The sequence below is a fragment of the Meles meles genome, chromosome 15 (genome assembly GCF_922984935.1).
Source record: "Meles meles chromosome 15, mMelMel3.1 paternal haplotype, whole genome shotgun sequence".
Taxonomy (NCBI): Eukaryota; Metazoa; Chordata; class Mammalia; order Carnivora; family Mustelidae; genus Meles; species Meles meles.
In genome coordinates this window covers 54,946,581-54,959,734 of record NC_060080.1, presented here as the reverse complement: position 1 = coordinate 54,959,734, position 13,154 = coordinate 54,946,581, and the positions used below count along the sequence as shown (strand labels likewise).

General features: G+C 38.8%; 1 protein-coding gene across 2 annotated transcripts in view; it reads left to right on the top strand.

The window, feature by feature from the left end:
• APLF (aprataxin and PNKP like factor) overlaps positions 1-10,260 on the top strand; it is an 88,271-nt gene extending 78,011 nt beyond the window's left edge. For both annotated transcript variants that reach the window (XM_045979994.1, XM_045979993.1), the window contains one exon: positions 5,982-10,260. In XM_045979994.1, coding sequence (XP_045835950.1) covers positions 5,982-6,187 — 206 coding nt within the window. In that variant the 3' untranslated portion in view covers positions 6,188-10,260. The remainder of the gene's footprint in view (positions 1-5,981) is intronic.
• Positions 10,261-13,154: the final 2,894 nt, after the last annotated feature.

The window sequence follows — 13,154 nt, the reverse complement described above, 5'->3', positions numbered from 1 at the left end:
TAAAGAAAGGACAATAAAATCTGAAGAATTATTGATGTTAAGCTATAAACCTGTTATGAGGCATCTCTTAGATGTCATCTAAGATGACAGTCTTAGATCCTAACACCAGAAATCCATTCGGAAAAATCAGCAATTTGGAACGATCTTTTTTCTCTGTAAAAACCAGCATTTCTTCCAATATGCATTTGACACAGTGTACTCTTCACCAGCTCTTCAGACTGATGTTCTTAGGGTAAGAACCGACAGTGAAATTTTAAACTGTAAAGAAAAGTTTAGACACAAATTTAGGAATTGTCATTCTGATGTGACACATCCTTCTACATGAGCAGAAATTAAGAAATGACCACAGCCTAATATCAAATAGTTAATCTGTTGTTGCTTTAAAGATGTTAAAAGAGTCTGTTACTTTTCTGAAGGTTGTTCTTTTCCATCATGGAAATGCAGCGTTACCCATCAGTTCTTCAGAATAAGTGACCGCCCGTTTCTCCTGTGCTGCTTCATGCAGTCAGGCTGTCATCCCCACGTTTCATATGACTTCACTGATTTGTAGAGAAAATGATGATTCCTACTTTGGACTTAAAATTATAACTTGGGAGTCAGAAAAGATTTTTGAAGTAATTTAATCAACATCCTTTGACTCATAGATAAAAAACATAAATTCCATTAAGCCATTAAGTTAAGTGACTTGTGCATTGTTTATGGGCTTGTTTATGACATAGATCTTTGGGTTTCTACTTCCCAGTCTATCTTCTCTCTTAAACCATGGCTGCTTTTTAGAGACTTTTTTGTTGGATGAGGGGGATGGACAATCACATAAAAATAGCAATAACTAACAGCAAGAAACTTCTAGGTGAAGATAGAAAAAAAAATTATTTCATCTGAGCTTACCTTGATTTGGAAGAAACAAGTGCAGTTCTGATTTCTTAGACACACTCAAGAATTATATTTCAGGGGCACCTGGACAGCTTAGTTGGTTAAGCACCAGACTCTTGATTTCGGCTCAGATCATGATTTCAGGCTTCTCCTTGGCTCCGTGCTGGGCATTAAGCCTGCTTAAGATTCTCTCTCTCTCCCTCCAGCCCTCCCTCCCACCCCTGCACACTCTCAATCCCTCTTAAAAAAAGAAAAAAAAATCATATTTCAAATCTAGCTATTATATAGGAAAATGTTATGTGTAGGCACTTTTTTTTTTAAATGCAATTATATTATTCTGTGGAAATCTACAAAAAATAACTATAAAAATTATGTTTTGTTATTGAGTAAAAAAGTTAAACAGCTCCTGCTATGTCTGCTGTTATTATTGCACTTTAATAAGCTTTTCACCAATTTACAGTATCTGTACGATACTGAAGTCTTGGCTTGGGATGGTCTGTGATGGGATTCCTCAAGTGTTGCCTGGTTCTCTTACCAGCCAACTTCCTTGTATGAGCTTTCTTTGAAGTTTTTATCTAGCAAAAAAGTGCTACTAGCAAGGTTTATGTGAACTTTTCTAATTTTATCACTTCAAATCCAGATATCCAGCTACCATACTGAATGTTTCAGCGTGCTCAGTTGAAAAATACATGTATGGGTTTTTGGGGTTTTTTTTCCCCTTGCTTTCAATGTTCTTCATATCCCTTTTGCATAATAGCTTAATTGTGTGCTAAGGACAGGCATTTTATTCCTAGGTTAGGTGTTAAGCCATATTTAGTTCAGAATCCTACTTCCTGAGTTTATTCCTATGATTGAAGAAATCATGTAATAATTCAGATCACCAAGTATGCTTATTCAAAGCATTTTCCAAGAAAGTCAAGTTTCACTGCGTAGCCCAGTTACACTGAAAGGCAGAAACCGTTATTTTTCTAAAAATACCTTCAGCAAAAAAAAAAAAAAAAGGTGAACTCCCATCTAGATGGCATTTACATTGTAGAATACTTAAGGCCACTAACTGAATTTGCTAAAGAGGACCCATTGTAATTGATTCCAGAAAGATAATCACATGTCAGCATTTAATACCCTGTTAAGAAGTGTCCACATGCATGGCCCTGCTAACACAGGACAGAGAGCTGACTTTGCCTTTGTCATGAGTTGGCTCTTCAGGTGCTTTTCAGGTGCATTTACTGTTCATGTGGAGTAGAGTGGATGAAATTTGCTACCAGCTGTGTGGAGTTCTATTATGGATCTATTATTTTTTTAGATTCTGAACCTGCTATTTAAAAGAATCATATGTGTGGGGCACCTGGGTGGCTCAGTGAGTTAAGGCCTCTTAAGGTCATGATCCCACGGATTGAGCCCCTCATGGGGCTCTCTGCTCAGCGGGAGCCTGCTTCCCCCTCTCTCTCTGCCTACTTGTGTTCTCTCTCTGTCAAATAAATAAATAAAATCTAAAAAAAAAAATCATATGTGGAGCGCCTGGGTGGGTCGGTCAGTAAAGTGTCTGCCTTTGGCTCAGGTCATGATTCCAGAGTCCTGGGATCGAGCCCCACATCAGCTCCTTGCTCAGCAGGGAGCCTGCTTCTCCCTTTGCCTCTGCCTGCAGCTCCCTCTCCTTGTGCTCTCTGTCCTACAAGCTCCCTGTGTCATATAAACAAATAAAATCTTAAAAATATAAATAAAAAAGAATCATATTATGTGATGTTTATATAAATGAAGACTTGATATATGTAAATAATTTTTTGAGAAAATAAATAACATAATCTTATTGCTCAAGGAATGAGCCAAGCCAAGATTTCCAAGGTTCATTGAAGCTTAAAGCCCCTCCAATTAGCAGGCTTTAGATAAGTCTTTAATGTAACTCATTATATTGACAGGCTAGTGATTAAAAGTGTAGGTTATATTAAGAAGGTTTTCTGTAAAACTAAAGATTTGCAGATTGTTCATTTGCTCATCCAGTCATATATTTAACAAATATTTATATTAAGTATCTTCTGTGTGTTAGGCGTTGTTGTAGGAGCTGAGGATACAGTAGAGACAAAGCCTTGCCCTTGTAGAATTTTACAAAGGTGGACAGTGTGCATGTAAACAACTATGTGATGTCATATAGTGAAACTGCTGAGAAGAAAAAGTGTGAAAGAGGACAGAATAGCAAGGGTGTGTTGGAGGGGCGGACAGGTGCCATCTCAGATAGGATGGTGAAAGGACTCTGATAGTTTGACATGAAAGCAGAGGCTTGAAGGATAGAGCAAGACAGGCGATCATCTAAGGGAACACTTTGCCAGTCAAGGGAAATGGTGACTCCAAAAGTGCTGGAGATGATCCTGCTTGTCCTATTCAAGGTGTGGTAGAAAAAGGGTAGAAGTGAAACAAAGAGAGTAAGGAAGGAGTGGCAGAGGAGTTCAGAAAAGCTAGTTGTGTGGGCTCTTAGAGGCCAGCACCTTCAAGTCAAAACTTCAGATTTAATTCAGAGTGAGGTAGGAAGCTATTGGAAGCTATCTAGCTTCTCTGTAGAGAATAGATAAGAGTTGAAGCAAGAAACCCGTTAGGTGAACACTGGAATTGACTGAGAAAAGAAGATGATGGTATGGAGACCAGACAATGGAGTAGATAGAGTGAGAAGTGGCAGACAGTTTTTGATGGCAGAGTCAATAGGATTCTCTTGACATATTGGATATCGGGTTTTCAGTGGAGGATATTCAAGGATGACTCCAAGGTTTCTTGGAAGGTTGGAGAAGTCCCAGACTCAAGACTGACAAGAAAATGACTAGATTTGGGTGAAGCTCCTCAAGAGCTGTGTTCAGGGAATATGATGTTTCAAGATGCCTGTTCCTTATGCAAGTAGAGAGAATCCGTAGACAGTGAGATAAAGGAGAGTGGAATTCAGGTGGTAGTCAGGGCTTGGGATATACATTTGGGAATATAGGATATAAGACTGGAGTGTGTTAGAGACTAGAGGTCCCAGCCAGAAACTCAACACTCCAAAATTTAGAGGTTGGGAAGACAGCAAGAGCCAGCAAAGGCTTGAGAAGGAATAGCCAAATAAAGCAGGAGGAGAACCTGAAGTTGTTTCAGCATTATGTGTTTTTCTTGTGAATCTGCTAGGCTAATTTCTGAATCTGAAAGGAGACGGGTGTTACTGAGATGTCACATATTTATAAGAAATAACTTCCAAAGCAGAATGGCCGAGAGCAAAGCTGCGGACAGTCTTTCCTCTTCCCTCCTTTGCCATCTGCAGACTACCCTTGAAATGTGTTTTAAATGTTTCCCATCATGAAAGTTTTATGAGAAGCTGAGATTAGCTAGACATAAAACATACCCTCAGGATGCTTACAGAAGATAAGAAATGTTTACAAATAAGTACAACCATAGATTTCCCTTAAGGCACTGGTGTGCTTTTATGCTAATGAGAATTGTGCAAATCATTGTTTAGCCTCTTTAGCCTTGGCTACTGAGAGACTGGGGAGAAAGCTGATGCTCAATTTATAATAAGTATGTTAAAAATGAAACATTTGGATTTTTATGTTCTTAATGTCTACTTTTATTTGTATTTTTTTAATGACCTCGTTATTATAAGCTATCTCAGATCCTCTCTGGAAACGAATGGAGATATCAAGAAGAATGTAAATGGGCTGTGACAGTTAAGAGGACAGATAAATTATCTTTTTTTTTTTGTCATCCTCATTTCTTCCTCCTCAAATTTCTAGAGTTTCTTTTAAGTTACATCTATCTATTGTATATGAACATTTTAAGAAGTTAAGTAAAGCATATATGGAAGTACAAAAAGTGATTTTTTTTTTTAACCCATACATGTGGTGTTGATCACAGGGATTGTCCCCTGCCATTCAGAGATTTCCAGATAGAATCTTCCTACTTGTTTCTTAAATGTTCCCCATCATCCTGGAGTTTCTTGCTGCTCATTTTAAAACATGCTTCTTGCTTGCAATGGAAAGAAAATAAAACAGAGTGGGATGAGGGAAGAAGTGGATTTGGAGACCAGAGAATTGTAGTGTTATAATTCTAGTTTTATAATATTACTTAGAAATCTATAAATTATATGATATTATTTAGAAAGCTGTAAATTATAACGGCTGTTATCATAGCAATCCTGATATTTTCAGTAGTCACAGTCCCTGAAACAAACTAAGATCTATTAAACCACACTTTCTGAAGTGTATAGACTCATATTTTCTCATTTGATCACAAACGTGGTGTGTTAATCAGATTGTGCCAGCTTTCCTGTGATCACAGATTGTCCCCAGATTTCAGTGCCTCACAACAATAAGTAGGTGTTTTTCTCCTTCATGTTATGGCTGCGTGTTAGCTGTGACCTTGTCCAATGTGTGTTCTCATACTGGAATCCAGGCTGAAGGATCAGCCCTGAGCTGGGACATGAGGGAGATGGTGGCAGAGGGAAAACGACGGCAGCAGAACCCCAGAAAGGCACTTACAGCTTTTCCTTGGAAGTGGCACAAACTATTGCCACCCACTTTCCTTTGACCAAGTGTGATGTCATTGGGGCTGATTAAATATAATCATATCACAGGGAGGGACAGTAAAGAACTGGAGCAAGAGTATATTCTACCACCCCGAGGGTAGGGTAGGATGAATATGATTATGGTATTTTAAGGAACTGTTATTATGATTCTCACAGGACATTTTAGTTTCAGCAGCCTCCTGGTAGGAAAAGTTAGAATTCTTTTTTTTTTTTAATATTTTATTTATTTGACAGAGAGATCACAAGTAGATAGAGAGGCAGACAGAGAGAGAGAGAGGGAAGCAGGCCCCCTGCCGAGCAGAGAGCCCGATGCGGGACTCGATCCCAGGACCCTGAGATCATGACCTGAGCCGAAGGCAGCGGCTTAACCCACTGAGCCACCCAGGCGCCCCGGAAAAGTTAGAATTCTAACAAAGTAATTTTAGCCCCCTTTCTAGAAACTTGTGGTGGTTAGTGCTGTCTTAAGTAAAAGTAATTCTTCTCATTAGAGAAAGACATTTTACAGCTGGCTGTCTCTGCTTCCAGGTTTGAGTGGTGGTTAATATGTTGTGCGCCAATTTTTTTTTTCCAGTGAGAAGCGTATCAGATGAAGACAGTGATAATGTTGGGCAATCCAATGAGTATGACCTCAATGACAGCTTTCTTGATGATGAGGAAGAAGAATATGAGCCGACAGATGAAGATTCTGACTGGGAACCAGGACAGGAAGACCAAGAGAAGGAGGATGTGGAAGAGCTTTTGAAAGAAGCAAAAAAGTTTATGAAAAGGAGAAAGTAACTTTTTTCTGCAATAATATATGGCTCACATTTATTCTTTATGGAAAAAATTCAGGTACTAAAGAGGCACTTACGTGATAATTGGTTTTTCTTCTTTTTATATTTGTGACTTTGCTATTGACTCTTTACAGATGAAACATTGATATGCCAGCCTTTGATGCAATAGATGGAATTTGTTTTGTTGCCTTGCTTTTTCTCTCCTATTTAAAGCATCTGGAAATAGGAAGTAGACAGAGAGTTAAAGAGAAATAATTGATATTTTTCATGTACTTTGTGTGTTGGGAATAAAAAGTAAAAGCCATAGGTGGCACAAAACTTTGGCCTTGTTTCTTTTTTCCAAAGATTCTATCTTTATTGAACACTAGGCAAGCAGAACCAGGCCGATGACATCATGAGTAGGAGAGCATGCCTCTTTTATTATTGAAGTAATTCTTCAAGCAGAACCAGGCTTTAGAATGTGACAGCCATCATATAATGGCTATGATTTTTCTAGTACTCTGGGTATGAGCTTTACAATTTCATTTACTACTTTTGTTCTTTGAAACTTGGGGAAATGAGTATCAAATGGATACTGAAAATATATTCAGCTAGACTATAGAAATGTTCACCCTGCAGGGAATGTTATTTTGTGCCCCACATCTGTAATTTACTCTATGTCTGAATTTAAAAGTCAAAAAATCCAAATGACTTAACAGTGTATAGACTCCGACTATTTTTTCAGACTTTTCAGACTAAAGCCTTCATGCACATGGTTATTTTTAACTCTCCGTGTTCTGTCTTTACATTAAAACATTCTAACAGTAATATTTTCTATTCTAAGAGAACCTAGAAATTTATATCTTAAAAGAGCAAGGCAGATTTATATTTGTTTTCTTATTGTTTTTGAATGTCTTTTGAAGTTAATTATGTAATATTAAAATTAACTGAAACTGGCCAGGACAAGATAAGTATTTCTTTGGACTATTATTACCTACTATTCTGACTTTCCCTCTTTTATTTGGGAACTGGTTTGTCCCTTCTAATGTCCCTTTACTCTTGGGGGCTTGACAGGCCAATGAAAAAAATCTTTGCACTTATTTTCAAACTGAGTTAATCCTTAAAGCATTTTTAAATCCACTCACAGGTATATCCCAAAATAATTGAAAATGTGTTCACACAAAAACTTGTACACAATGTCCATAGAGGCGTTGTTTATAATAGTCAAAAAGTAGGGGCGCCTGGGTGCCTCAGTCAGTTAAGCATCTGACTCTTGATCTCAGCTCAGGTCTTGGTCTCAGGGTTGTGAGTTTGAGCTCTGTATTGGGCTCCATGCTGGGCATAGAGTCTACTTAAATAAATAAATAAAAATAAAATTGATAAAATAGTCAAAAAGTGGAAACACGTAAATGCCTATCAGTTGATGAATGATGAACAAAGTGTGGCATATCTCTACAATGGAATATTTTTGTTAATAAAAAAGAAGTGAAGGATTGATACATGCTATAACATGGATGAACTTTGAATAGGTTGTGCTAAATGAAAGAAGCCAGCCACAAAACGCCATATATTATATGAACAAATTTATATGAATTACCCAATATAGGCAAATCCATAGAAAATAGATTAGTGTTTGCCAGGGGCCAGAGGAAGCAGGGATAGAGCATGACTGCTAGTGGGTAGAGGGTCTCTATATGATTGTTAAAAATGTTCTAGAATTAGTGGGGATGATTGCACAACTCTGTAAATATACCAAAAACCCACTGACTTGTATACTTTCAAAGGGTAGATTTTATGGTATGGGGATTATGTATTTTAATAAACCTGCTATAAAAAGATAATTCAAAAGGTGACACTAGTTTTTCAGAAAGAAAAAGCATTTAATCAGAATATGTTCTTGGCAATAATGTGATAGCTCATGGTAGCTTTTTTTTTTTTTAAGAAGGGGGAGGGGCAGAGGTAGAGGAGAGAAAGTCTCAAGCAGGCTCTGCGCCCAGTGTGGAACCAAACGTCAGGCTCAATCTCATAACCTCAAGATCATGACCTGAGCCAAAAATCAAGAGTCGGATGCTCAACTGACTGAGCTACACAGGCGCACCTCCTGGTAGCTATTTTTAAGGATAGTTTGATGTGACTTCCATAATTATCCCGAAGACACTTTTCAGCATGCTATATAAATATATAACTTAATTGACTAGAGTGTTGTGAACATTTGCCACTTGTAATTGGACTATATTTAAATCTGTGACTTGCAAAATAGAAGGAAAACTTATGACATTAGCTGATCAGTGGGTACAAGAGTAGTGTTAACAAAAACTTGATTCTTTTCAATAATTGCCGTCCTAAACAGTGTTTAGGAGCCAGTGCTTCCTTCCTATCATGGGTGTTCACAGAATTTAAACTGTATCTCGGCCAAAAACTGTCACTTAGACCTTTGTCACCGATTTGTCATGGAAAGGAAATGTTTTTTGTTGACCTCTCGTGTGTTTGTGTGTGGGGTGTGGTTTCTAAGACCTTGGGAAGCTAGACATGAAGATTTTTTAGTGACACCCATACACTGATTCTGTTTTTGCCCCAGGTTGAGGATGGCCTTGTCAGTACTATTAGTTTCTAAAACTGGAAGATCCTGTGGTTGAAAACATTCATTTCATATAATGAAAGCAAATAGATTGGGAGCATAGTTTTCCAAGAATGGTGACCTAAAGCTGAAAATACACAGACAGTGACTTTCTTCTAATTAATGTGTGCAGAGTTCAATGTCACCAACACACCCCATGGTGGGAGAAACTGCATGCTGACGTGCTGTCTTCAGCCCTGCTCTGTGAGACCACCTTGTTCCTATTAAGTTCTCTTTCTTGAGTAGGAATCTAAAATGGGGTGTGTGTGTCTGTGCCTGTGTCTGTGTCTGTATTTTCCTCCTGCCAAGGCGCCTCTTCAATAGATACTGAAAGAAAAGGGATAAAGATGAATGACTGCTGACATTATGACCAGCTATCCTAATAAATCTATAAACTTTATTATTATAAGCAACCACAGTTGGGCTCTGTTGTACCCAAGACCCTGTTTCACACAGAATGGCATAGAATCCCTGTTCTGATGTGCTCACAATCTATTTGGGAAGTTGGATACTTATTCATTTAGTAACAGTGACTACTGCATACTATGGGGGCTACAAAGGAGAAAAAGACATGGATCTACAGTCACAGAGCTTACAAAGCAATGAGGCAATTAGTCAAGTAACAGTGGATAAATGGGACTAGTCAGAGAAGGAAATGCTCAGTTATAATCTAAATATCTCCTCTTGTTGCATTTTGAAATACAGTCTCAATCTTGAGGAAGAGCCTTTGTGATAGAGTTGCAAGCTGAACTAGTAGATTTTCCCATAGAACACAATTTTTACTTGAAAGAATGTTTAGCATAGCAGATATGCTATGGTTATTCAAATTTCAGTATTAGGCAGATGTTTCCTCAAAAATGTATGAAGCGAATCTGTTTTTCAAGGGAAACAACCACATTATTTGTTGTAATTGTAAAACTTGAGCTTTCAAGCAAAAGTTAGAATTTTGGAAAATCTGGATTTGTCACTGTGTCCTTGATAGCTTCCCGAAGCTTTCAAAACTGTTATTGTGGCAATATAATATAATGTAGTGTGTCAACATTTGGAAGAGCTGCGGAAGTGAGCAAGCCAATATTCTCCAAATGACCAGTGTACGTTACAAAATCAGGCTTGGGTAAAATCCATTCAAAGCACAAGATAGACCAGTAACAGAACCTGTTTGTATGGTTCATTAATTTAGTTTCAGACTGCATATTGTAACTGAACTTTCAGAAGCTACCATTTTTCTATTTTTGGTGACATACCAAAAATAATATCCATAATTATCTGAAAAGCCTACTAAAATACTCGTTCCTTTCCCAAGTACTAATCTGTGTGAGGCCTACTTTTCTCTATATACTTTAAACAAAACGACGTATGAGAGTAGCTCCATGAATCTAACTGTCTTCTATTAAGCTAGGCATTAGAAAAGATCTATAAGAATGTAAAACAATGCCACCTCACTAAATTAAAAAAAAAAACGAATTGTTTTTCATAAAATACATTTTTGTTTATTTTATTTTTTTAAAAAGATTTCTTTATTATTTATTTGAGGGAGAGCACAAGTGGGCAGGGGCAGAGGGAGAGGGAGAGAGAATCTCAAGCAGATTCCACACTGAGTGTAGAGCCCAGCACAGGGCTTGATCTCACAATCCTAAGATCACGACCTGACCCAAAACCAAGAGTTGGACACTAAACCAACTGTGCCACCCCAGTGCCCCAGGTTGTTATTTTTAAATGAGTTACTAAATAAATATTTTAAATTTCTCAATTATAACTTCCCAAATGATACATCACTCTAGATATGACCCTCATAAACAAAAGCTCTTTGGGGTCTTCCATAATCTATGAGTAAAAAGAGTCCTAAGGCTCAAAATTTTGAGAACCACTCCGTCATATCAGTGCACCATTCAGTTAGGCTGGTTATGGTGGGATAACCCTAAAATCTCAGTGATTTAATGACAGGAAAGTTTTCTTAGACCAAGATTTCCTGCGTTAGGTGACTCTCTGGGGCACTAACACATGACAGATTGACATCCCAGGCTTTCAGAGGTTCCATCATCCTACATTGCACAGTCTGGAACCTGGGACCTTCCTAACCAGGACTGCCAAGGGAGTAGAGAAAGTGGGGGGTTAGGCCCCACAAATCCAATGCTGCAGGCTGGAAGGGAACTCATCACTGCTGTTCACAGGCTGTTGGCCACAAGCAGTCACATGGTCCAGCCCACTGAAAGGGGTGCCCAGAAAAGATGAGAACCAGATAGAGTGAACACTAGTCATGTCCATCACCAAAGGAGTGAGTGATATTAGGGAAAAGAGAGTTGGGGGAGATCTTGAGTGTCACTATTTTAAGGGATGGAAAGATAAGGTTCATTGAAGGAGTTGGAGAAGAGGAATGTCTGGAACTTGACCTTGAACTCACAGTCTGCATCTGCTCAGCTTTTCCCTGAACATTCCCATGACCTGGCCCTTCATGATGGGCTCTACCTACCTCTGCTAAAGGGAGAGGTCTCTTAACGCTCCTGGTCTTCTGCCCCTCGTCTCCATCTTGCTCATTCTACCTTCAACACTCTGGTTTTCTTGATGTTTCTGGAACTCCTCAAGCTCCCTCCTGGCCTGTGGTCTTTGGACTTGTTGCTGTGTTGGGAATACTCTTCCCCTAGATCTTCACCTGGCCACAGCCATTCACTCATGGTCTCTACTCAGATATCACTCTGCAGGGAGCCTTCTCTGACTACTGATCTAAAATAGCCACCCCCTCAAGCCCTCACACCATTCCCTGTCTCTTTTCCCTGCTTTATTTTCATAGCCCTTATTATACTGCTTCATAGTCCCGGTTTTTTTTACTTGCTGCCCTCCCACTTAAATATAAACTCCACTCGGGAAAGAACATTGTCTTGTTTACTTATGCATCTTTGGTGCCAAGAACAATGTCTGCCACACTCATAGCTACTTGACCCATATTTGTTGAATGAAAGAGTGAATGGATATTCTAGAATTTCCAGAATGCTCCAGGAAAAAAAAATCATGTTTATATAAGTTTCAGAGATAGTAAATACTGTAAGCCCAATTTTGAAGATTTCAACCATATGGATCTGCTTATGCAAGGCTATGCTGTGTCTCTGAGAAGCCCCTGTAGTCCAGCATTTCACAAACTGATCACCACTGTATTCCTTTTTGAGCCTCACCTAATAAACATTCTATAACATCAGAATTCCCTTTGGGAAAGGCCGCTGTTGGCTATAGAAATCTGTTGAGGATATTTGAGGGGGGAGTGACATTTTCTGACCTCTAGGCAATCCCCTGCTCCCTCTCTTCCAACTCCCGCCTCCAATTTCCTATTTTCTTTCTTAGATCAGAAACAGAGCCTCACTCTCAGCAGTTAGAGCACCTGCAATCTGGCACTCACAGTAGAGAAAAAGAAGTCTGCTGATGACCACTCTGGAGATTTTTTTTTTTTTTTAACCCAAAGAGTTCCATGGTAACCAGCAATATGATACCCAAATCCATCTCACGTAGATCTCAGAGACCTCCAGGACAGCACTCTCCAATCTTGCCCCAGTTTCAGCCTCCTCCCAACATCAGTCTTCCTTATTGTAGGATGTGTGGGTTGGAGGACACTGTGAGGAGTCAGGATGTATCTGCTTGTCACTGCCACTTGTTGCTTTCCCCCAGAAAATCACTGTGCTCTTCCAGGGAACACTGCAGCCAGAGTCAGAACCTGGGGAGCTCTGCTGTAGGAAACATCTCGATTACATTTCACAGACTCCCAATTTCCCCTAGACAAAGTTAAAGTCTTTGAAGACAGACACGCAGGCTGGAGAGGTCTCTCCAACTTTTACTCAATCTTGGTGCAGCTGCCCTTCTAATTTCTGATGTTTAAAGTGGGACCCCCCCAAAAAACACTCAATCCTGATTGAAGCCTCCCTAAAAAATCCTAATTGCTCACTCTGCTTACATCCTCTCTGCTCTGCAATCCTGCAACTGGATGCTTTTACTTGCCTCGGTGGAAGTTCAAAAGTTGACCTGGAAACATGAGAAACTGCAGGCATGGAAGGAGTCTCCAAATATTACTGATGCATAGTGCATGAGTGGGAAATTTTGAGCATGCACATTTCTTCATATCAAGTATTTATGTAAATATCAAGTATTTATGTAAATCCTAGATATAAAGTATTTATGTGCACCACTATATTAATATATTATATATACTATAAAACACAAACAAAATTAAAAATTTAAGAGGATGAGATCAACTTGAAATAATCAATATTTTCAAACAGGATTCTTTTGTTTTCAGATTAACTAGAATAGAGCTATTCATCACTTATTTTGACATGTAAGAAATCATCCCCATGGGGTGCCTGGGTGGCTCAGTGGGTTAAAGCCTCTGCCT